The 25886-nt window shown below is 37.3% G+C and overlaps 1 protein-coding gene across 24 annotated transcripts in view; it reads left to right on the top strand.

Annotated features, from left to right (window-relative positions):
- The window catches only part of RBFOX1 (RNA binding fox-1 homolog 1), a 1358224-nt gene that overhangs the window by 1265679 nt on the left and 66659 nt on the right, over positions 1 to 25886 (top strand). For 22 of the 24 annotated variants that reach the window (XM_030002523.1, XM_030002528.1, XM_030002522.1 and 19 more), the window contains 2 exons: positions 4243 to 4296; positions 23435 to 23515. In XM_030002523.1, coding sequence (XP_029858383.1) covers positions 4243 to 4296; positions 23435 to 23515 — 135 coding nt within the window. The remainder of the gene's footprint in view (positions 1 to 4242; positions 4297 to 23434; positions 23516 to 25886) is intronic. The other 2 variants (XM_030002529.1, XM_030002541.1) reach the window with 1 other exon arrangement.

Here is a 25886-nt window from a genome sequence, read left to right as displayed (position 1 = left end):
TGATGAAAATCCGCTGTTAAGTGTTTCCCACTTGAAGTGTTTTGCCTGTCATTTTCCATCCTGTCCCATCTGGACTAGATCTCCCCAAAAGTATGAACTATCCTGTTCAGTGCATAAAAATTAGCGTTTATGTTTGCAAATCCGTACATCCAAGGTGTTACATGTAGGATGTTCTTTTGCACACCATTTGATGGGTATCTACCAAGACAAACTGTGGTTGTCGTTCATACATTTTAATTTTTTTAACTTTTTTTTTGATGTCTGAGGGCTTCTAAAGTAAACACACAAGGACAATCATGTTCATCTTGCATAATCATTACAAGCGACAAGGAATGAAGTGTAGATGTGCAAGGGGCTTCATTTAGTTTAATCAGTGCTTGTATTATCGGTCATCCTGCCATTGCATGATTGTAGTTCTTTATCGTTTTGCCAGGAATTAACCAGAGCTATCGCTGATTATTAAAGGTTATTGTTGTCTAAAGTAAAGGTCTCATCTCTCAAATAAAATATAAGGCTAGTTTTCCTGTGTCCTTCTATGAGCATATTAACATTTGCAAGATGCTTCTGATGCAGATAGCCAGAAACTTTTTGTTTGCACATGCCTTTCTCTTCTTCTTTTTTAATGTGTGGCTTTGTTTTTTCAAAGAATATGTGGTGACTGACATGTTATTGGCAGGTGTTCAAAACGTAGTTGGGTGTTCATGTATTATATGAAAACATCAGGCACTAATATTTATTGTAAATTAAAAATACAATACACTCTGTTTTGTCTTTCGTTCCTGAATACTGCTGGTTGTTTGATAACAGGGCTCATGTTGTTAATAGGAATGCAAAAGTCAGTAGATTTTTAAAGCACAAAAACCTAGACTTTTTTTTTTTTTTAATATATGCAGCTTCATTCAAATAAGTGGTTTGCTTTTGTGTCCTAGATGTTTTTTGAAATAAGTATGCTTTGCCGTGACTTTTGATGATTCTCAAAATGAGCAGTGAATAAATGCTCAGTTGCTAGGAGAGCTTTTTTTGTGCAAGTTTGTTATCAGACAAGATGATTTTGATGGCTCACCTCATATTTGTGATGTGCTTTGGAGATAGAACTGCCTTTTCTTTGCAAATAGATTCAGTGTCAGGAGTTCTACTTGTTGGCAAAAATATTTCTGAGACATTTTTAGATGTTCCAACCTACCCTGTTCACAGTTATACTTTCTTCTGATGCCCATAGTGCAATTCAGGATGCTCACCCAAGTGTTGTAGGGAACAGAGAATTATGTACAAGTAGATTCAGAGAACTGCAGCAATGAATGAGGGGCATGAAACAGAGATCAGTAGGGGGATAAATATGTTTTAAAGTTTATACTTGCGGTGCCTTGAATTTGAGCCTTCTGTTGATCTCAACTTAGTCACTAGCTGTGATTTTGAATCTATAACCACAGTTAAATTCCCTCCCATTCCCCTTTCCTCCCCGCTCTGTAGGCAAACAGGAGGAAAGCAAACGGTGTCGCAGGGCTTCTTTCCCGTCAAAGCATTCCTCCGGCCACGGGTGCCTGTCTGGCCTGTGAAGTGAAAATAATCCTCTCTGCATTGCTGTGCCCCACTTTCTACCAAAGCTTGTTACACTGTGCAGTACGATTATTTCCTTCCCTTTAGCACGCTTAACGTGCATTTCTTCGGATGACTGTACGGGGTGGGGTTTGGGGGCAGGCAGAGGGATTGTTCCTTTCCTTGTTTGTTTTTTAAGTTTTAAGTGTTTATAGTTTCAACTTGAGGGGGTGTTTAATACTGTGACAGTAAGAAAAATGCACAAAATGACACCCACTGCAGAGAATTTGCCTCCTCCAGCTGCTGAAGTAGAGTTACTTGGCAGCTGCTCGCTCGGATACATCAACTACTATCACACTTGATTAACCCACACAGCTATGGGCCAGCACATTGCTAGCTGACAAGATAAAGCTAAGTTTAATTACCGTTATTTTCACGATGAATGAAGTATTTCCTGTATAAGCTTCAAAAAGTTAGACGAGACAGCCGTCACTGAAAGAGAGGTAAGGAACTGAAATATGAGAGTGGCTTTCAGCTGTGAAGAGCAATCTGTGTCTTCCAAGATTTTTTCTTTCTCTCAGCCAAATTGTGGCGCTGTTAGTGTAACTTAGAAGCTGAGAGGTGTCTGTCAGCTGCTTTGACAGCAAAAGCTGACAGATCTGAAATTCAGTCCAATCTTTCATTTTGGATGGTGTTGATCAGTGGTCTTTTGAGGAAGTAATGAATTTGAAATATTAAATATTCTTTAAGCTATAAAAAGTTAGGTTTTCACTGAAAGTCTCAACATTTGGATGATTTTCTGTCACACAAAGCTTGGCTAAGAGTATTTGTTATACCACGACATTCCTGAATATATTCCTGTAGTATGTAAAATTGAAGGGTCAGGTAAAAATCCTGTGATATTTTCAGGAGGAAAGTAATTTTAGCCCTTCTTGGTTGGCCGTTTTTCAGCTTCCATAATTGTCTTTGTATAGCAACTGCAATTATTTCCGCAGAGCAGATTGCATGCAATGCTGCTCTTTGCTCTATTTAAACTTATTAATGAGTTGCATTTCAAAACCACCCCTCACCTCAGTTACTGAACAGTTAATTACTGGTAAATAGTTACTGTGCATCAGAGAGAGAAAACAGTATTTTTAAAGGGTAGGAATAGTTTTCTTTTGTGTTATTATTGAGGTTTTTGTATTACGCTTCTTCAGTCTTATAATGCATTATGGTTTTATGGTCTTCTACTGTGCTTTTGCATTACATGATATGGCCAAGGCAGAAACAAGCCTCAATACAGTTTGCATTTAAATTCCTCTAATCTTGGCTCTTCTGATTTTGAAAAGCCTTGTTGTCCCTGTCTTGATGGCATTTTGTTTCCAGCAGCATACTTGTAGGATCTATTTATACTATAGTTCTTGAGTTTAAAAGATGCTTTTCCTCAGGTTTTTTTCTTTATTCCCATTTAGAAGTGGTGCTTCCTACTCCTCCGATTCAAATGTGCTTTTGGAAAATCCCTAATTTTTCAGTCCCAGTACTTCAACTAATTGTTCAAACACTAAAGGAAAAAAAAGGGCCTGGGTGGGGGGATGTTCTGTGGAGTTTGGAGTGGATCCACCTGTGGCTGAGCAAAACGCAAAGATAATCGGCTGAGAACGCTAACGAGTTTGCCAGTGCTTTCTCCTGCTGTTCTCTCACCCCTTCCCCTTCAGTCCCTTCAGCATTGCTGTCTTCAGCATCACATACGCTTTGAATACAGGCCCTGCTTCTGCAGGGAGCCTCTGCGCCCCAGGCTTACCTGGAAATGCCGTGTCGGGTGTAAGGACATGACAGCAACTCTTTGGAGTTTGGCCAGAAGACACGATACAGAACATCTATTGGTTCTGTGCTTTGGTTTTATGCCAGCTGTGGGAGGACAGAGATCATTTAAGACAAAGGCAGGGGCTGCATTTGTACCACTTAAGAGCTTTGCAGAATGTGACTGCAGCATTTTCTTACATGCCGGCTACTCCATAGCAACATGCTAACAGCATTTATCAGCTGTAAATGCAGGCAGTACAGTCACTTTTGGTACCTGCCTGTAGTTGTCCCGTTTCAGTGCATGCAGTCTGATGTACAAATGCAAATGGAAAAAAAGTCTCAGGCGTTTGACTGGGATCCTACAGTGCGCGAATCTCTTTCCCGTCACAATAGACGTTTCCATACAGTGTCTACGCTTTCATTTTTCCCAGAGTAGAATCAAAATGCTCGGATTATTTGATTGCCTTGTAACCTACACTAACACGTGCTTATCAGAAACATTCATGTCCAGCAAATGAACTGTTTTGGCCTCTCTGGCTTGTAACCAGAGAGTTAGAGCAATGAAAAAGAACTGATCTACTCTGGTACTACGTGATACAGGGATACCTGAACTAGTTCTGACTCAATTCCAAAAGTTAAGGGAATAAGTCCATGGCGACTGTGCATTGCAGCCAAGGTAATTCAGCTGATAATTTATCCCAGTACTACATGTCCAAAGAATGCCTTGTTTCATTACTTATTTCCATACTTCAGTCTGATATTAAAGATCGGTAAGCTAAGATGCCTGTACAACTTTCATTAAAATGACCTTTTTTGAAGCCATTTTATCTGTATACCTCTATAGAAAAGTAAAATTAAAAAATTATTATTGTCATCACTAATTGTAGTATTAACTCAGTTATGTTTTTATGTTTGCTGCAGGCTGGAAATTAAATCCAGTTGTTGGTGCAGTTTATAGTCCAGAATTCTATGCAGGTAAGGATTATGCTATAGTTGTCCGTGCCATATTTGATTTTAAATACTCTTTAAAAACATGCAAAATACATGTTTGGTGTAAGGTTTGGTTTCTGTGTTTGATTCACATTATGTGCAAGTCATTTACAGGTTTGTGATGCAGGATTTTAACAGTTACCTGGGCATACTAAAGTTTATATAGAAGATATATGAATACCTTTTTATTGGAAAGTAGATAGTATAATATGAAATGTACTGCAATATCCCAGTTTTACACGAGTTTTTATTTGTTTTTTATTTTATTTATATTTTATTTTATATTTCAGTAGAGTCACTTTCCTCAAGGAATTATTTAAGCCTAGTGAGCAACAAAACCAAAAAAGTCTATCTATAAATATATATTTTATGCATATACATGTACTTAGACATGTGTAAGTATAGAACATCTGTGTTCGTAATGGTTTTTTTGAACATTTTTCTTTAAATTTTATATTTAGTTTTCAGTTTCTTAAAATTTCTGTATTTATAATCTATATTACCTCTTGAGTCTTCACCGAGGTAGAATTCTGACCCCAGTTACAATTTGGGGTTGATGAGATACAGTCTTTTTCTACTTGAACTCAGTCATTGCTAGCAACAGTTTCTAAATGTGCTTTAGCAACAGTATTGAAACCAAACATGGTTGTACTCCAAAACCCAGTTGATTTCAGAGGAATTTTAATCCCACCCATAAACACAATTACTAGGAAGTCCAAAAATGCCATTTTTTGAAAGCTAATAATTTACATCTAAGACAGAAATAATCACTGTAACTCCAAATATTTCTAATAGGTAATAAAGTTGCCTTCCTTTCCTAGGTTCACAATCTTATATGAGTCTTCCATGACTTTCATGGGAAACTCTGGGAATTTTTTAGTTTTCCATTTGGATCTGTTTTTCCGTTGTCTGGGGGGGTGTATACTGGATACAAATACCTAATCATGTTTTAAAAAACCAAAAATTTGTATCCATTGTCACACACTCAGGTAATTGAAAATAAAGAGGTAATTGTAGAATACATTCTTTACAGCAAGTAAAGATCAGATATTAGGAAAGCATTTTTCACAGATGTTGGTTAAGCATGTGAAGAGGTGGCCCACAGAAGCTGGGGAGTCTCCATTCATGGAGATATTCAAGTCTCCACCAGACAAAGCTGAAAAACTTTCGTTAGTTCAAGGGACTTCAAGAGATAAAAATTGTCAGCTAGGACTACTGTTACAAACAGATATTTATTTTAAAAAAGCTGCCTGTAATACATCCAGCGGTGTCTGCTAAGATAGATAAAAATGTTCCATTTAGGGTATTGTGTTATAAAAGTGGCAGACTATAATAAAAATACTAACTTGGCATTCATGGAATTGCACTATTTAGCGTAGGCAGAATTTATTTCCTTCCTTGATGTATGCCTACATTGAAAACAGGAATTTAACATTGATCTCCTTTGAGTAGTTAGTGAACCAGCCCTGAACCTGCATAAATTAGAAAGTCAGAGTTATTAGTCATTTTATATAAATGACTTTGTGTTAATGACAAATATAATAATATTCCCATAGTACAGTAATCAATTTTCTAATACGTATGCAGAATTAACAATCTGACTTATAATTGTCTCATGAAGTAGGGCATGAAGAGTTCACATAGTTTGTAAATTAAAATCAATATTTTCAATCTCTCCTGAAGGTAATTTTCCTAATTTACTGGACTTTTCCCTAACATTTATTTTGTCTTTTAATTATAAAATGGCAGGTTATTGATTTTTTTGTATAACCTCCTAAAGTCCCAAGTGCATTTTTATTGCCAACACAAGGGAGGTGTTTGCCCTTCTTAATGAGAATCTTTAATTACCATTAGAAGAGTATTAATTTAATTTTATGAATTATGACATGCACTCCACCACACCTATGCAGAAAGTTCTATCAAGATACTTCATGTATTTCAGATTTTTTCTGTTTATACATGCAAGCAGTTTAGTTTTTTTTTTTAAATGCGTATCAAATGCATATTTTCTGTATTGACTAAAAGATAATATTTTCTCAGGCATTTAAACTTTCTTTTAAGCAATTTAGTTAAAAAAAAAAAAAGAAAAAGCTCTGTGCAGCTCTCTTAAAGTCGTTAGAAAATGAGACAGTAAAAGATCAATGCAGTTCTTGCATGCTGTAATAGAATACTGCGATGTATCTTTCCTTTTGTGTCCACCCCCACCACCTTACTTGGAGAAGCAGCAATTGCACTTTTGAAGATTATAAAATTAGAAATGTGATTTTTAAGACAGCCAAAGTTCTAGTTATTTGGTTTAATTATTGTCTCCAACACTGTCATGTTAAAATTGTACCAACTCTTTCATAGTCAGTGCAAGAAGTTCCTTTAGCTCCTAATAAATGATGAAAAATGTGGCCACTTCTGAAATAAAACTGATACATTTGCAGAGAAACTGTTGATTTAAAGTACCTTTAATCTTCATAAATAAGTAAAAAACCAGAAGGTTATACAAAGCTGTCACGATGGCACTGATGAATGGCAAATTCACCCGTTTCTCAATTGCCGGTGAAGACACACGCCGCAAGGCTTAACCGTATTGTACATCATATCTGCCAGCTCATTTCTGTGATTAAATATTCCATCAGTGCGGGCTATAAGGCGGTAAAGCTTAACAAGATTCATAAGATGCACCACTTGAATACACATAACTCACTTCCTTGGATAGAGAGCACCCCGCATGCAAAAGAAAATTAGAATTGAGTTAAATTACTCCATAAGACAAGATCAATAGAGAAAGGAAAAGATCCCCTAATGCAATGCAAATCTAAGATATAGTTATGTCCTGACAACTTGAAGCAGACAATTAAAGTCAAATAGGGAGGAACGCAATGTAAATCAACCCTAAAACCTTGAAGATAATGGTAAACAGTAGGACCAGTGACATGATTGTTATAGCTCTGCTTTTTTTCTGAATGTACACTTCTGTAAAAGAAAACCTTTATTGAGGAAACGCATGACAGCTAAAAATGGAGACTATGAGATACATAGCAGATGCACAACAGACACTATGTAAGTAAAGTATTACTTGGGGACTGGAAAACACTATATATTTACAAAACACTATAGATTGTTCTTCCTGAGTAGCCCTTCTAAGACTGTTTTTCTGACTTTGAAATGCTCACGCTGTAGTAAATTAGAACGCTCCAGGAATACGGCTCTTTAGGTCAGGTGGTGGCATTAATATGGATTTCCAGTGACACGTTCACAAAGTGCGATTTGAAGACTGCTGTTGTCATTCTGGGGCCTAGCAAGTCTTCCTAACAGCTGCCGACTGTGGCTGTGCTGGGGAACTGGCATACCTCCTGCCCTTCCCACAGGTCTGCTGAGAAGTCCTGAAATGACATTTCGTACAAAACAAAAGGACGGTGATTTTTCGCATTTATCGTTTTCAGCATTTCACAGAATTTCACTTTTCTGTCTATCATAATCGATAGGTAATTTCTAAAAAATTTACTTATGTCCACATAGTCGTCTTCTAGTAAATAAAAGGATACTATTTAAGGTACTTTTCCTCCTTATGAGACAGAAATGCTTAATGAAGTTATCATTTCCATTTCAGCTTAACTTCTCCAGTAAACTATTTATCAAGTTCTTAGGCAGGTCCTAATGAGGAAATTTGTAAGAAGCACTGTGTGATTCGTCTCACAAAGTCTTCATGTAAACTGGGATACATGTTTCATTTATTTGTGTATCCATCCAATTTTAAATCCTTCCCATAGTGACCCATAATTTTGCTATGTTAGGCTAGCGTCTGTTACCTTCCCCCATACACTCACCTATGGCTGGCAAAATACAGATTTGCAGTTTGGTTTCTGTACTAGGAGTACTCCGGTACTTTCTTACTGTAAGTTGTTACATTCTTTGTTTCCGTGGTTTGTTATAATATCGTTTTTACCTGCTTATTTGTTTTTATATAATGTATATTTTATCTGTAATACCTAGCCTTCCTTTCAGCCTCAGGCAGTCTGAAAGCAAAGTTCCATGTTGTTCCTTTCAGTTCTTTCAGATCTTTCTTTTTTTTCTCTTTCGATTTTTGGAATGATGAATTTTGGAGCACTGTCTTGCACTCTCCTTAATGGAATGTAGAATATTGTTGCACCTGTATTACTACAACAGATCAGTCCTTTAAAGCAGATAGCTTGAGACACAGTAGGGCCATTTTAAAAAAACTTTGTCCTTGTAAGTGGCAGATAATATATTTTAGGGCACATACCTGTTGGAGAGGCTTCTTTTTTGACAGTTCCAGTATGCAAGGTGAGGGAAAAGATGTTACAGAAATTACCTGGAAATCTAGTGAATCTTCTTCCAGAAGACAGTTGAATTCACAGTGACCCACATGAGGAAATATTCTTGTCTGGTCATAAGCAACAAACAATATTTCAAAAATGTCAAAATTTGAGTTGGCAGTGGAGAAAGAAAGGACTTAAGACTAGTGAAGAAGAATCGTTAGAAGTAGTCATGGAGCACAGCTCAATGACAAGTAATAGAGATCCCATTCTCCTTTCACTTAAGCAACTGATTACATATTATTTTTCCTGAATAGTCATGGAGTGCTAGAAGTTTTCCAGAAGCTAGTTTCAAGAGTCATCCTACGTAGCTGAGTAGTTGTTTTCACTTCATGAATAGTCTTAACCCAGTGAGGACTATTGTAGACACTCAAGTTCTTGGGCAGTTAGTCGTTATCATTCCAAGGTGGCTTGGAAAATTTTCCCCATCAGTTAAAATGAAGGAAAGGGGAAGAGCGTGTGCTTTTGACTATTTTAAATGCCCTCAGAAGACAGAGAAGTTTTAGATGCCTGGGGCTTTTTAGCATGTTGTGGATTTGGAAGCTAGCAGTATCCTCCAAGAAGCAGATTTTGTAACAAACTTCCTTTCACAAGTTTGTTTAAAACTTTGAAAAATAATGTTATATATAATTCAGAAGGTAGGAAATACCATAGTACTATATATATAAAAACATGCACTTAAATAAGAGGAATCCAGGGGAAGAGAGGATTTCTGTATGTTTGCTAACACTAATTCTCTTTGTTCCTGTCTTAAAGCATCTATTTCTGGAGTGTAAGAGCACCTGGGATTCATTTCATCTTTCTAGTGTTTCTCTTTGAATTTAAATGACTCTTGCACAAGCTCAGCAAATACCCTAGAAACACTTCCCAGTGAAGGTGTTTGGAGTTTGTGAAGCTGAATTATATGCTTGCACAGCAATTCTAATCCTAGGGTAAAAGTTCACTGTACCATATCTGTAAAGCATAACTTTGGTTAAAATTGGCTGTCTGTCACTATATAGATTAATTCATTTTACAATTTGATTAGGTACACTCAGATTTGAACTTAGCCATTGACCAAGCAGATTTTCCTAAGTAAATGTATGCTCAACACTGTTAGCTAAACAGGTTAAGTAATTTTCTAACTACAGAAAAATTAAATAATTATTATTTAATATTCTATCTGTTATATATAGATGCTCCTTTTCAAAGCATAAAACAAAGCTGTAAGTGTTGTTTCCAAAATCATAATGTTAAAGTACCATCATACAAATTATGACATCCTAGTTAGATTAACACCACTGATGACCGCTAATGCATTTCTAAAACTTCTGTGGAGCTGTTACAAGCCATTATAGTGGAAATACTGGTTTATGAAAGATTAATAAAACTGATAGAAAAATGGAATTCAGCATCTGTGCTAGCTATTTACTCAAAAAAATCTTCCAGAATTAATTATGCCTTATGCTACATTATAATGAGTTTTTCATTAAAATGTGTACCATCATGGAAACTAAACAAGGATTATTCAAAGAATAATGCCAATGACTGTTATTTTTTGAAAGATTAATTTAGTTAATTGGTTGTACATTTAAATCTGGAACAAGGTTAATCAACCCATATTTATCATTGTATCGAAGTCTACACATTTTAAAGAGAAAACCACAGATACTGTCAGTATTACCCTTTTAAACATGTTTCTTCTGTTTGGATATATATTTAATAACACAGTTTACGCTTAGGCTTTGATCCTGTTCCTATGTGATCTCTAAAAGAAATTCCATACAGTTGATTATTTCATGGTAAATCTTGAACTGTAGATAGAGCTTTATACCAGAAGATAAAGAATGGTTAAGAAGGGAGTTCCTGCTTCTTCAATGTAAAGGTTTGGGAATTTTGACCACAGTCTGGTATAGAGGAATCATTTGATACTGGCTTGTGATGAATTTGTGCACAAATAGAATCTGGGAAAACAGAAACTGCATATTTGCTGAAAGTCTGAGTTCTTTCGAAACGGGGGAAAGGAGGTGTTCAGGGGCGGTGGGGGGGTGTGTTTGATCTGTTTGCTTGTTGGTACAGTCTTGCTGAGACATAGATCTTGAGTTTTCTGTAAATCAGCCTGAGTTAATACTACTGAGATATCCCACTTCAACTTCTCTTAGGTGACTACACAGCAGAACCACACTGACCCTATCTCACTACTTGGAGTCAATGGATTTGGAGTTAAGTGTGAGTTAGTGCTGCATCCCCACTATGGTGTAGTATTACTAGCCTTACACCATTCTCCAGTGATAGGTCGGATCTCTGATGCTGACCATTTTTCTGGAAGTCATATCAGTTGTTATTGTAGGTAGACAAAGAGTACTCTGAGATGACAGAACAGGGCTAACAAGTTGATAGAGCTGGCATGAGTGCAAAGCACAAAGTTAAGGCAGGGAGGTGAGGTGAAGAATTGTTATATTAGCTACTCTGGGAGGGAAAAAACACGTAGAAAGGGAGTAATACACAGAAGAACAGAAAAAGTCTATTTAAATAGGTATTTTAAGGAAGGAAGTAGGGCCAATGTATGGCAAAGGTTCTCTAGCCTCTGTTCGTCCTGTATGGCTTGCATGTTTTTTACAAAGGAGTAAGATGCCTTTCCTTATTCTGAGGTCCTAACTCAAAAATCTGCTTTCCCCTTTGAACTGCTAGGTAATAAATTGCCTCAGTGGTAGTTCTGCTGGGTAGCACCTATGAAAATTTCTTGATTTGTTTAGGTAAACTTGCTCCTCTTATAACATCTGACCAAAAGATAAAACAATGTGTATGAGGTAGGCTTGGAATGATAAATTCCTGTGCATGAGTAAACCTGAATTCTACTTTAACACATGTTCTGTGAGTTGGTGGATGAATACAGGACCAGGTATAACTATAATTAAATATGTGATTATGAATGCAACTTACTTGATTTAGTACCTTATTCTAGCACAGAACACCACGTGTGTTAAAAGTATGTTAGAGTTAGCTCATGGGAGGGAAATCCACTGACCATTATTAAATACACAGAAGCTGCTTTGGGCTTAGGAAGTCCTTGAGCTGCAAATGGTTGGAAACTAGGGTAACACCTGTGAGAAGAGCATCATGCTTGCTGTCATCTTGTACTTTACCTTAGGTGTGCACTTTTGATGATTTTGAAAATTTTATTTTTTTAATTATATCCAACATGTCAAAATGCCACTCAAATGACAGTAAGATGGTTGAGACTATAAGGGGCAGTGTGAAGGTCCCATTCTTGCATTACAGTCAATGGCCACCAAGTTAAAGTATTCAGATTACATCTTGACTTGTACTTTGGTAGTCAAATGATCTGTTCAGCTGAGTTGCCAGCTACTCAAGTAGTCCCGCTCATCTCAGATACATACCTTTGTTTAGTTTAAGGGTGCTTTTGTTTGAAGGAGCATTCTTCTGTGGAGCTTCTCTTTTCTCCAGTGAGCTGGTATAATACGTTTGAGCAGCTCCCTCCCAGATCTAGCATAATCATTGTGGAATGCAATGGTGATCATACTCTGACCTGGACATTTCACACCCATGAAATAATATTTTTGACACTAGACCAGACACTTCTTAACAAAATTATAGAAATGTGGGTTGGGACTGACTTCTGGAGGTCACTCAGTCCTTCTTTTTGAAGCAGGACTAAGACCTGTGCTAGATCAGGTGAGCCATGAATCTGTATACATTGTGACTCTGTTACAAGACGGAGATTTATGATCTTTGAGTAACTTCTTCCAGTGCTGCACTGCCCTCCTAGTGAAAAACTTTTTCCTAATGTCCAACCTAAACCTCCCAAGCTACAGTTGGTGGCCCTTGACCTTTTGTATTATCATCTGCTATGATTCCAATGAGATTTTGGCTCCATCATCTTTGTAACTTCCCTTCAAGTAGAGAAAGCTATTAGATTGCCTTTTAACTTCCTCTTTGCCAGACTAATCAAGTTCAGTTCCCTCAACCTCTCTTCACAGGGCATGAGCTCTAGACCCCTGCCCATCTTGGTTTCACTCCAACATATCCTCTCCAGTTTCTCCACATTTCGGTTGAACTGGAGTGGTAGTAGGTTTAAAAACAGAATGCAGTATTCCAGGTGCAGTCTTGCTGGCACCAAGTGTGTGTGTGTGTTGGGGGAGTAACAACAGCTCTTGATCTGCTGGCCATGTTTCCATGGTTCTCCGAATTTCACCTAGCATGCAGTTTGCCTTGTTTGTTTAAATGTTACTTCAGTGAAACCAAAGAAAATGTTCTGATCAAGCGGGAGCTGTAACATCCTTTCTTTGTTCTTACGTTGCTTCTAACTTCTTGTATGTTTGTTCAAATATTTTTTATTTTGTATATAATTGATCAATTTTTAAAGGACTAGAAAGAAAGTTAAGTACTGTGCTTTACTTATGAAGAGAATCTTTTCAGGAAAAATAATTCTTGGACTTCTCTTATTTAAACGTCATTCTGGTGGTTAGTGAACATATGTTCTATGGCTTCCTGATTAGTGATGGATCAAAAATAAACTAAATATATATGGTGGCAGCCTAAAACTGTCTAATTATAAATATTATATGGAGATTTTTTTTTCCACAACTGTCTCCCTGGCCTTGTCTTGTTAATAGGTTAGTCTGCAGCATTAGTATGGTTTTTAAGTAAATCTGACAATTATCCCTGCTTGCTACATGCTGGCTTGGAGTTTGCAGAGCAGGTTTAGTACACGTGAAATAGATTCTGTTTGCAAGAAACTGCACTGGGAGCTGTACTGGAGGCTCCACATGCACACTGACTGTTGCATGTCACACAGATTGGCTTTTGGACAGTCTTGAACGGTGTGTGGTGGGGTTGTCTGCTTCAGGGGACAAGACTAAACCTGGTCCAGAGTAAACTCTCCAGACTGCGTATAATGTAGGTTTAGAGGCTGGATATAAAACCAGCTGTTTTATAGCTACTGCTACTGTCTCACCAATTACTTGACAATACAGGTCAGCCTGGGTGTGCACTGTCTGGACCTGAGGTCTGGGCTACCATACGCATGATGGTTGTCTGATAGAATAAAACTGAGACTGTAATTCAAATACCGGCTATGGATATATGTAAAAAGCAATGGCTTAAGAATCTCTCAGAAGAAATTTTAACACAAACTACAGGGTCATCACTAAAACAGTTGTTTGTTCAGGACTGGGTGGGATAATTAGATAAGTTAATAGCATTTATGCAGAGGAATAAATTCCTCTGATTAGAAGAATAACGAAGTTAGGAAGATCCATGCGTTAGGATGGACAGTCAGGCAGACAAACTATTCTGAAATGTAAAGTAATAAAGTAATATATGAAATGTAAAGTTAATACAGTTAAGTGGAATGGAAAACAAGTCTGCTGTGTGTTAAACCTTAATTGCATCTGTAAATTAATGCTAAAGCAGCTTAAGATTATGTTGAATTGTATTCCAAACATATAGCTAATGTTTCCTGTTTCGTCTTCTGCATTTTTTTTCCCCATTTTGGGCATTGGATGACAGAATCCCGGATACATTTGCATTGTAATTGCATTTCACAATACTTATTGAGAGTAAATTTCAAAATACTAAGTTTTCATTCGTTTACTCACTTGTGGAGGTAGCAGAGATGAAATTGTGCTTTACAGTGGTTACACAATCTCTGCCAGTTTGGCTCTGTCAGATTTTCTTTGTGCAAATTGTTTTGGGGGAAATCTCCAAGCATAGAAGTGCTTCTAGTAAAAGTGAGTGTTTTGGAAAGTTTGGAAACATTGCAATACCGTTTTTGTAATGTTTTTTCATGCTACTGAAATTCTGGAATCTGAATGGGCTAGGGAAGAAATAGACTAACTAAAGCCAGGATTATGCATGATGATTCAATTTTTGGTCTTTTCTATTCTCAGCTTGTCATTCAGAGTAGAATTTTATTTGTAAGTTAAAACCAGCATCCATTGGGGTAAGTAAATAGAACTGAGGGATTAGTCATTTGCATCTCTGCATCTAATTGCATTAGATTTGCATCTCTGTTTTATCGATTTACTGAAATAGGTAATTTACACAGAAAATAGTGTCTTGACACAATATGAGAGGATAAAGTATAAACACATCTACTTGTAATCCCTCCAGGGCCATGGTGGAACTGTAGTGTTCGTGTTTGAGCAGAAAGGCTCCAGTTTCATTTATTCTGTGATTCTATTCATATTGCAGTCTTTATTCATCAGGCAGATGTATGAATGCGACCCATTTTCATTATCAGCAGAATATAAATGTATTTTTTATATTCTCAAGTATCCTATTTCAAGAATAGTATAATACCAGCTCAGAGTTTATATTTATACTTCAGAATTTCTCTCATGTTTGTTTCTCAAAGTTACAAATGAACCAAGAGTAACCATCATTTACATACCTTTTAGTATGCTAGGAGGACCTAGAAAGATTAGGAATAAAGATTTGATTTTCAAAGGTCCTGAACAACTTCAGTGGGACACATCTCCCAGTGTAAGATAATGGCAGTGAATATCACTGAATATCAATTTGTGTGCACCTGAAATTGCGCATATAAATCATATAGTAAACATATTTTGTAGGAAAGTTACAGTTGTGGGCAATACTGACAGTACCACTCCAATTTTTTTACGTGATTACATAGTATGTTTCCAGTTTTAGATTTTTTGGTGAATAAGGATTTACACTTGGATGCCAATTCATTCACAAGCACAGGTAAACTCTCTAGGCTTGTTACGTATTTTGGTACAAGCAGCCATTGAGTTTCTGTGACATTTTGGTTACAAGACAAGGAATGTCTGTGGCTGATTAATAACTTTTAAATTATGTTTGGGAAGGAGGGTTTATTATAACTGTTTTACATTGTGAATGGAAACATTACATAAATTGTTCCTGAGAAATACAGCCCATCTATGGTAAGGTTGGCACGCTAATGAAAATAGAAATGTCAGTCACACAGCGTGTGTTTTTAAGCTGGCATTACTTTGCCTCATACCAACAGTACCATGGCACAGCCTAAATTTGCCACTAAACCCCAGTGATTATGACATGCTGCATTGTCAAGCTATTCCTCCTAAAGCAACCTTTGAGAACTTTAGTGGGTCAGTAGTGGATATACCTTTCCACTTTTCCTTGATGAAGTTTTAAAGCAAGTCATCACGTTGCGAGGCAGGAAGAGGATGTTGGCATGGGAGCAGAGCTTAAAAGAATTTGCCGCTTCCCAGCTCCTGTGCTATCCACAGGGTCTTTCCCCGTCTAAGACACCACAGGACATACTGGTAGGTAGTTTGATCAGTTATGTATGGTTTGTCAGGTCCTGGAGAAGGAGAGATCCTGAAGCACCTTGTTACCTTGTGATGAATTATATATACTACAGAAGGAAGAGGTGGGAAGAGGGGAATTAGGAGAATCTCACACAAAATTCTTACCAGAGCTGCAAACTTTGTTGCTCATCCGACTTTTACTCACATGATATAAACACCTACCAACCCCGGTATGTGACTTACTATACTGGACACCGAACATATGTAACAGGGGAGAGAGGTCTGTTTCCCAAAAGCTTGGAATGGTATGACCAGCAAAGAACAATTGGAAGGATGGCTTACAAATTATGTTTGTGTAACATGCATTGATGTTCCCCGAGTCATTGCCTAAGTTCATTGAGTGTTTTTGTGATACTCTAAGAGAGGTGATAATAAAGAAACATGTACTATGCTTAGAAAAGTGGTGGAAGGAAAATTGGCATCTTAAATAGAATTTTTGAATAAAGACATCCCATAAAATGTCTTGGAGACACGTACCTCCACCACCCTTGTCTTTTTCTAACCCCCCACCCCGCCCCGTGTTTTTAATAACCTATGTGAGGTTATGTGTGGGTCAGGGACTTACTGTGTAAGTATAAGTGTATGTATAGAGCACAGATTCTCATTCTCATTACCAGTAGCAAGTATACACAGGTTATTCAATAACTGAATGTATTTCAGGTTTGCTGTCAGAAGGTAATATAGACACTGATTGGGACTTAAGGAACTCACCTTTGGACATCAGCTACTTTAGATTCTCCTCCCTACCATGCAATTCTTTTGTTTAAGTGAAACTCCATATATAACTGTCCTAGTTTGAGCTGGGATAGAGTTAACTGTCTTCCTAGTAGCTGGTACGGTGCTATGTTTTGAGTTCAGTATGCGAAAAATGTCGATAACACTGATGTTTTCAGTTGTTGCTAAGTAGTGTTTAGACTAATGTCAAGGATTTTTCAGCTTCTCATGCCCAGCCAGCGAGAAAGCTGGAGGGGCACAAGAAGTTGGCACAGGACACAGCCAGGGCAGCTGACCCAAACTGGCCAACGGGGTATTCCATACCATGGGACGTCCCATCCAGTATAGGAACTGGGAAGTGGGGGCAGGGAATCGCCGCTGGGGGACTAGCGGGGTGCCGGTTGGCGGGTGGTGAGCAGTTGCACTGTGCATTGTTTGTACATTCCAATCCTTTCATTATTGCTGTTGTCATTTTATTAGTGTTATCATTATCATTATTAGTTTCTTCTTTTCTGTTCTATTAAACCGTTCTTATCTCAACCCACGAGTTTTACTTCCTTTCCCGATTTTCTCCCCCATCCCACGGGGTGCGGGGGGAGTGAGTGAGCGGCTGCGTGGTGCTTAGTTGCTGGCTGGGGTTAAACCACGACAATAACTTTGAGGGAATCAAATATAGGTTTTGTTTATATTTTTAACGTATCGGAAGAAAGGATGTGTGTATTTTTGGATGAAGCTACTTTATTCCTTGTAAATAAAGGATCATAGAATCATAGAATAGTTTGGGTTGGAAGGGACCTTTAAAGGTCATCTAGTCCACCCCCTCTGCAATGACAGACATTGCAATGCAGACATCTAATTGAAGGGACATCTTCAACTAGATCAGGTTGCTCAGAGCTCCATCCAACTTGACCTTGAATATTTTCGGGAATGGAGCATCTCCCACCTCTCTGGGCAACCTGTTCCAGTGTTTCAGCTCCCTCATTGTAAGGAATTTCTTCCTTACATCTAATCTAAATCTACCCTCTTTCAGTTTAAACCCATAACCCCTTGTCCTATCACTGCATGCCCTTGTAAAAAGTCCCTGTCCAGCTTTCCTGTAGGCCCCCTTTAGGTACTGGCAGGCTGCTGTAAGGTCTCCCCAGAACCTTCTCTTCTCCAGGCTGAACAGCCCCAACTCTCTCAGCCTGTCTTCATAGGAGAGGTGCTTCAGCTCCCTGATCATCTTTGTGGCCCTCCTCTGGACCCGCTCCAACAGGTCCATGTCCTTCTTATGCTGGGGGCCCCAGAGCTGAATGCAGTACTGCAGGTGGGGTCTGACCAGAGCGGAGTAGAGGGGGAGAATCACCTCCCTCGACCTGCTGGTCACGCTGCTTCTGGTGCAGCCCAGGATACGGGTGGCTTTCTGGGCTGCGAGCGCAAACAATTCAATGTGTCAACACAACCATCCATGAAGGGTTGTGTTAAAATCTGAAGGAGTATTATTCCATTTGTAGAAGGATCCCAAATAACTGAAGGCACTCAAGAAGCACTCTTTTTTGAATTAACAGCGTATTTAAAAGCATACTAATGCCGTGTAGTTTGACTATAGATAATGAAAGGATAAGAGAACACTTAACAACTATTATGTATTCAAGATACTCTCTTTAAATTCCCTAGTCAGATGGGACAATAGAAGCTAACATAAACTATTATTGTACAACAGTGGCCTTTGTTAGGTGCTTCTGATCCATTTCTGTGACACATTCTGAAATAACCCATCATTAAAAAATATTTCAAACCAGAACAAAGATAATGCTATTTCTCTCTGGAAAGACCAATATTAAATTACACTGAACAGCAAATCAAGAGTGAACATCAATTGTTTATGAGGATCTTTGATACACTAGCAAATCTTCTTATATGCAGCCTTATAGTTTTTTTCACGCGTTGTATATGGAAGAGTAATTAAGCGTGTAAGAATAATAGTTGCAAAAGGTACAAAGAAAAACAGTGATCAGAATGACTGAGAGAAGATTGGGCTGCGTCACATCCAGCTGTATTGGGAAAAAGGGAAAAAGAAATAATAATCACTGAATTTATTAAATAATACAGCTTTTAGATTAGAGTAATAAAATAGCATTTTATAATAATATAGAGAAAATGGGACACAAATATTTTTAGCTTTTCTTCACTTTTTCATGTGGGTTTGGGTTTTTTTGCTAAATAGTATTATAGAATATATGAACTGGTACTTAGTTGCCAAAACCAGTAAGAAGCTCTTAATGGTAACACAATAGAATAAATATGTATAAAGGAGAGCTGCTTTAACCAGGAAGCTAAGTGCACAATGGATTAGAGTGATGTCATCTTCACTAAATCTCCTTGTAACTTGCTTAGTTCCTATGTTATAAACTGTCATTTTAGCTACCTGTGCACTACTACCCAATGTAGACCAGCCCTGGATATTGACTTGATTAATTTCTGCCACTGAAAATTCTTATGTGATTACCGTCTTGTTATGATGGAGGTACTTGTACCCTATATAGCACTCAGTACCACTGTCATCTTTGGAGCTGTCTGAAGAGCTTTCTATGAAGCTGTGGTTTTTAGGATTCCCAGAGTGAAAGTAGAAAATCAGTTTTTCCCCTTTGCCTCAGTAACATGTTGCGGTTTTGCCCTGGGATGTAACAGGGTACTAGAGTGCAACTTCTGTCCTCTTCCCTTTTGTAAATCCCCAAAATTCCTGGGGGAATAAACAACAGCATGGAAACTCTTTGGTCGTGAGCAAAGGTACTAAAGCCATCTCTGCTGGGAGGTAATGCATTGTAAACTCAGGTTCTCGGTAGTGGTACATCAACTTTATACGGGTCTGATAGTGAAGGTTTCTGAAAGTTTCATCTAGTTCTTGTGACAGGACAGAGCTGTTCCCATGATCAAGGCCTTGCAACACTGTTAATTTTACATCAGCAGCGTAATTTTAACTAATGGTATTAATCTTTTTCTGCTGAAAATGTTTCAATTTATACTTCCACAAAGGATGCCATAAAAGATTCCAACTAGTTGTGCAAATTCTTTTAAGCTTACCCCAGGTCTTTACTTTTAAGCTGTTTGTAGTGCTGGCTATGCAGTGGTTCCAGTTAGACCTAAAAGCTATTTTAAGAGAGGTGATTTCAAATCCTTTATGATTTACTGGAAAGTCCTCCTGTTGTTGATCCTGGGTACTTCTTGGCTACCTGAGTATTTGAGAAATACAGTGAACTTCGTCATATGTCATGTATAGCCAGTGAGTAGTCTGTGCATCATCACTAGTACATTGGTGTTTCCACTTATGTGCTGTAGATTAATTTATATAAATCATGTAAATAAGAACTATACACAAACCCTTATTTTTGAAAGTATGAAAAAATTAGAAAAATACTTTCAATCAAATATCTTGGGACCACTGGGAAAAGAATTTTTGGTATTCTAAAAATATTTATGACTTCACATCATTTTCCTCACAGCCCTGAATATTTTTAGAGTAATTATTTTCTCAAAATAACTATAGTGCTTCAACAAAGAACCTAATTAAACAGTACATTCTTAATCATGGACTGTAGGAGAAAACATTGGAGGAAGAGAAGTACGAGTGGGAATATTTCTGGATCTTGTAAAGTATGTTTTTGTCCACGCTGCCAGGCTGTACGCCAAGGACAAGTGGTGAATCAGTCTGGGGGATCTCTGGAGCCATACGGCAGTGCTCAGCTGACACCACCGTGCCCTGCCCCAGCACAGCTACCCGCTGTGTGCGGCACAACCCCTCAGCTTGCTCAGCCGCCGCAGACTGTTGCTCTCCCGTTACACCCAGCAGCATGGCTGCCTCAGTTTCCCTTCTGCCACTGGCCTGTCTAAAGCTCTCCGGTGTGCCTGTAGTGAATACGCTCTTCAGATATATGTGGTGAGGTTTTTGTGATCCTTTTGATGGAGTGAGTCGGGGGGGGCTTTCAGCTGGTGATCTCCAAAAGCCTGTATCACTGGTCACATCTGCTGTCACCAAATAAGTAGATGCTTATATTAGAGAAAAGCATGCAGATTGTTCTTAAGGCGAAAATATCAGCCTTAAATATTCTGGTACGGAAGGCATTGCAGAATTAAGGATGAGCTCTTGCATGACTGTAATTTTTTGAAGTTCATCAGTTCCATGATATTATTAAGTTAACAGTTTGAACAGAAATATTAAGAATTTTATATGAAAATCCTCTTTCTTAAAAAAACCCCCACCTTTATTCTGTCATGCTAGAATTTAGTATTCTAGAGGAAAAATAATATATTTTTTTTTCCATTAGGGAATTTACAGGTTGTTTCAATGTTCTGAGGTTTATCCAGAAGATCTTATTGTAAATAATTCAATCTTTCCCCAGTTGTATTAATTACAATTTAAATACTTTTAATAACAAAATTAGATGCAGCATAAATAATCTTTTCTTACAAAAGCAGATTAAAAAGTTCCATATTTTTCTAATAAAATCTAATAGTAGTGGTTTAGGTATTATTATTAATTTTGTGTACGAATTCGAAGGCAGATTGTCAAAATATAATTAGAAAGCTCTGTGCAACAAATTAAATACACTCTTGTAGCATGAATGAAAAAGGCATCTGTTTTGAAGTACTTTCATTAGAAAGTAGAAGACTAGAGTAGGGAAAATTAGATTTGTATGAGATGAAATCAGAAAAAGTGTAAGAATGTTAGCTGCAAAAAACTGGAAAATATCTATGGACCATGGAGCAAACAGAGTGTCATCTAGAATTTATGTTGAATAATATAAATAAACTATAATCTTCAATTTCTAAAAACCTTTATCTTTAATGACTTCAAGTAAGTTTATTAAATATATATAGATACATTATTCTTAAAACCTAATGAAAATTACTGATTTTAATAATTCCTCTCCGGATTTCACTCAGCTGAATGAATGCCTCTATATCTCCAGCTCACTTTCATTTTCAGGCTTCTGTAGTAGCACAAGTTTTGAAGCATTTATGGTGTTAAATACCTCCATATTCCAATGTACACATTCCTAGTGTCAAGTAAGTGTGTCGATAGGTCCTGTTTATCTACCAGCCTGAAACTGATGCTTGCCATTAGGATCTCAGTAGGTATATGTTCATTTAACATCTTCCAGTTGTGGATTTTTTTGGAAGGCTGAGAGAGATAGATATCAATATAGTCAACTATGTGCTCTCTTAAAGTAAGGAAAAAAATTTTTTAGCTTGTTTTATCTTTCAGATTAGTAGTGGATAGGTGGAAAAAAGCAAGCACCTCCAAATCCTGTTAGTTAAGGCTACGCTATTGTCTGGGAAGTTTGGAAGCATAATATTTCATGAGATTTCCAATGCTCACAGTCTTAGCTAAATTGTGTAAATTACAAGAATTATTTTCCTTTAGTATTTCCTGTATTTCTACTTCAACTGACAGCTGTAAGCAATAATCAAAGAACTGGTTAATGACAGAAATTTTTTTAAAACATTTTTTGAAAGAACTCTGGTCTGGTAACTGAATGTAGGTTGAGAATTGCTCTTGTAATACTATATGGAAAACATGCCTACCATTTGTAATTAATCTTATCCTTCCAAACATATATGACTCAACTCTGTTGAGTTACATTGCTTGTAAATCAACGCACGACTTCTAAAGTCTCACAAATCTTCATGTAGATTTAATATTTTTGAAATTGCACGATTCACAAATCCTGACAGCTTGAAGAATGTCAGTGTATGTATATATATAATTTTGTGTGTGTATATACAGATATATACACATATATCTGCAAGAAGAGATGCGTCACATCCTGCTTTTCCTGGTGGACTGTATTCCAGAAGTGCAGAAGTTGTTTTCCTAGTGTGAAAATACAGTTGTTCCTACCTCTAATCAATGTTCAATCTGTATTCAGCTAAGACTGCTAAAATATCATTTTAAGAAAGATGTTGAACTAGTAAGGCATTTTATTTAAGTTCATTTAAAAAAAAAAAAAAAAAAAGGAAACAAGCCTAAACTTGTGTCATTTGTTCAAAATGAACATGCATTGCAAAAGTGTTGTTTTAAATTGATTTGGTTATTACTTTAACTTCTTTTTTTTCCTTTATAAAAAAAAAAAGGTTTCATTTCTTTTAGTTGGTTTTGTTCTTAATCCTGAATCCAGCTTATGTACTGGAATGTAGCTTGTGTTTATGTATTTCTCATTTGATCAAAACCTACTGAAATCTTCACATGTATTAGTAACCACTTGCACCAGTGTTAATTTAAGCAATACAACTGAGATCATACTTGGCCTTACATCTGTATGTGGGAGCTTTGCGGTCTGATTTATCCGCTGTGTTTGCCTGAGTAGCCTCTCATTTTGGCCCAAGTTTGGGCGGTGAGAAGTCCGGAGGTGGGTGGTGTGGGTGGGCTGCTGGCTCCCGTCAGCCGCAGAGCTAACGGGGCACCTTCTGTTTCGGAGAGACAGGGCAGAGAGGGAGAGCGCGCCGCGGGCTGAGGGACTGGCGCGAACGCTCAGGGCGGGCACCGGCGTCCTCGTGGCATAAAAAGGGGTGTTTGTATTTGGGGGGATGGCTGTGGTTTGCTTTTTCCTATGTAAAATTGTGCATGTTGACTGGGGCTCTTTCTGCTTTGAAGTCGAAGGACGAGAAGTGCCCCTGCTTCGCTGCACTGCTCCGGTTATGACTTTATTTCTGTTTTGAGATGAAAACTGAGGTTTAGTTTGAGTGTTCCAAAACCAGATACCACTCTTTCTCTCTTTCTTGTAGGCAGGGTGCTGCTGTGCCAGGCAAACCAGGAGGGATCTCCCGTGTACAGTGCCCCCAGTTCACTAGTATACACATCCACAAGTAAGCTAGTGTTACGGCTCTTGTTTTGTTTTGTTTTGTGACAAAAGCACATTAATGTGAATTAAGCCCCCTAAAAATGTAAACTTTCCCAATAGCTCTTGTTAAGGTAAATGTGGTATTTATAAACATATGCAAGTAATGTCAACGGGTAATGCAGTTGCAACTTTATCCTCAGAGTATATTTTATTTAAAAAAAAAAAAAAAAAAAAAAAAAAGACAACCTATATTGCAATGTTCTACAGAAATGGTCAAAAGTTCTATAGTAACAGTGAAATTTTTTGGAATCCAGTACTGTTGCGCACTCTGCATTTTGTGTAGAAGATGAAGTTGTGTTTCTTTTTCCATCCTGGTCACAACTGTGATTTAATAAACAAAAAGTCGTATATCACGCCACCATTTGACTGTGTCAGGAAGCAAACAGATATGAAGTCTTTTTTACAAAAGCTAAAAGACTGTGTACAAGTGGGTTTTTTGAATTATAAAAAGCGGCCCTAATAAAAATAGCAAAGACAAGCTGAAACAATAGATGCTGCTTTTTTCTGTACAAAACTTTGGAGTAGAAATGTGTCCTCTAGAATTCTGAAGCAGAAGCAGAACTGACTCTTCTGAGAGTGTTGTAGATTGTATTGGTGGTACCACTGATGCCCATTCTGCAATCTAATCAGATAAGAAGCCTCTAGCTAAATGAAATAGTAATAATTGCTGCTTGCTGAATTAGGGTGAACAGCAGCATGTGTTATACGTTCTTAGCAGTCCTCCATAAAGAAAATATTTTACATTGTCTGATTTAACATTATCAGATACGCTTTTTATCAATCTAGAATGCAGTTCTACTTTCTTAAAGCTTATCTAGATTACTAAATTTTTTTTTATTAATTAAAACCAGGAATGAGGACAAAAAAGTTCCATAGCAATCATCTCTACAGTCATGTAACTCTCTTATGTCAAAGGCTGTGAATATCATCCCCAGAGCTGCTGCTTTTACAGTATAAATATGGGGTCTACCTTCAAATCAGGAGTCTACAAATACACAGCAAACTAACAAAATATATGAAGTGTTTTAAATTGGAAATGAAAATATCAGTTAAATCTGCATTTGCTTCCAGATCGTCCAAGAATATTTTATACTATGTCACCTTTCCCAAGCAGTGGGTTTTTTTAATCCTTGTAGTACCACAGACGTGAAATACTGTTTAAATCAATGTTCCCTTTTGTACATTTTTGGTGCACTATTCCTTTTTGACTAGTCTTTTGACTGAAATACCAATCTTTGGCTGAAATTCATTTCCTAGAAAATTATGCAGACATTTCATTCATCTCACTGTTAGGGAGCTCCTTTTGCGGGGTGGGGTGGGATGGCAGTGTTTGTTTCTCATTTTCTGGAAATTACTCTAAATAAAGCCTTTCTTAAGTTTGCCCTGTTGCTCCTGTTATTTCACTGAGTTCTGTCCCAGGAAATTTATTTCTGGGGTTGCTGGTTACATTGTACGGTATTTCCACTGTTATTAAATCCCTAGATAGTCATTGTATAGCTAGCTAAGCTCTATACTTCACTGTTTCGATTATGTCTCATGAGTCAATCCCTTTGAAAAATCTTATTTTGCAGTGGTGCTCCTTGAATAATGATATCCTAACAAACACCTGTTTGTTTTCAATTATGCCAAATGCATAAGTAAACAGACTTTGCCTATCTGCCTCCCACTGGGCAATGTGCAATACGCAGTTTCATAACAGAGATTGCTAGTAGCCCTCGCAGTAGAAATTATTACACTTTTGTTGAACCTGTGTGTCTGCAAGTCATGATTTTTCTTTTATTATGTATAGTATTTCTTATTGCCAAAATGTACTTCCCCCCACAGGGTCACAACTCCTAATAATACAAAATTACTACAATTACGAATGATTGTAATTGGTTTTTTTATTTCTCCTTATTACAAAATTTTCAGTAAAGATGTAAAATAGTTCCATTTCTATAGGAAATTCTAAGAAGTAAATAGAAATGAAGCTCGAGTTTTGTCCCATTTTCCTTCTTTTATTATATTAAAGATCTTCTATATTCCATTTTAATGCACATTTGTAATACTGAAATGATAACTGATAAGTCAACATTAACATCTAGGAGATTAATACTTTCACTATTATGATTCCATGTAGACAACAATATTGCAGCCTTCATCTTTGAATAATTTGTTAATCGTTTATTCTGTACTGCTGGTATTGTAACTGTGTAATATTTTAGAACAGCCTACAATGTAAGAATTCAGGGGTTTTAAATTTGTAATTGTTTTAACAGAAGGGAAAGAGTCAGCTGAGATTTTTAAAGCTGTTTGACAGGTTTGGAGTTCATTAAATGCTAATGGCATTTAGGAAT

This window comes from Aquila chrysaetos, chromosome 25 (genome assembly GCF_900496995.4).
Source record: "Aquila chrysaetos chrysaetos chromosome 25, bAquChr1.4, whole genome shotgun sequence".
NCBI lineage: Eukaryota > Metazoa > Chordata > Aves > Accipitriformes > Accipitridae > Aquila > Aquila chrysaetos.
Note: the sequence above shows the minus strand (reverse complement) of the source record. Positions and strands in the feature narration are given on the sequence as shown.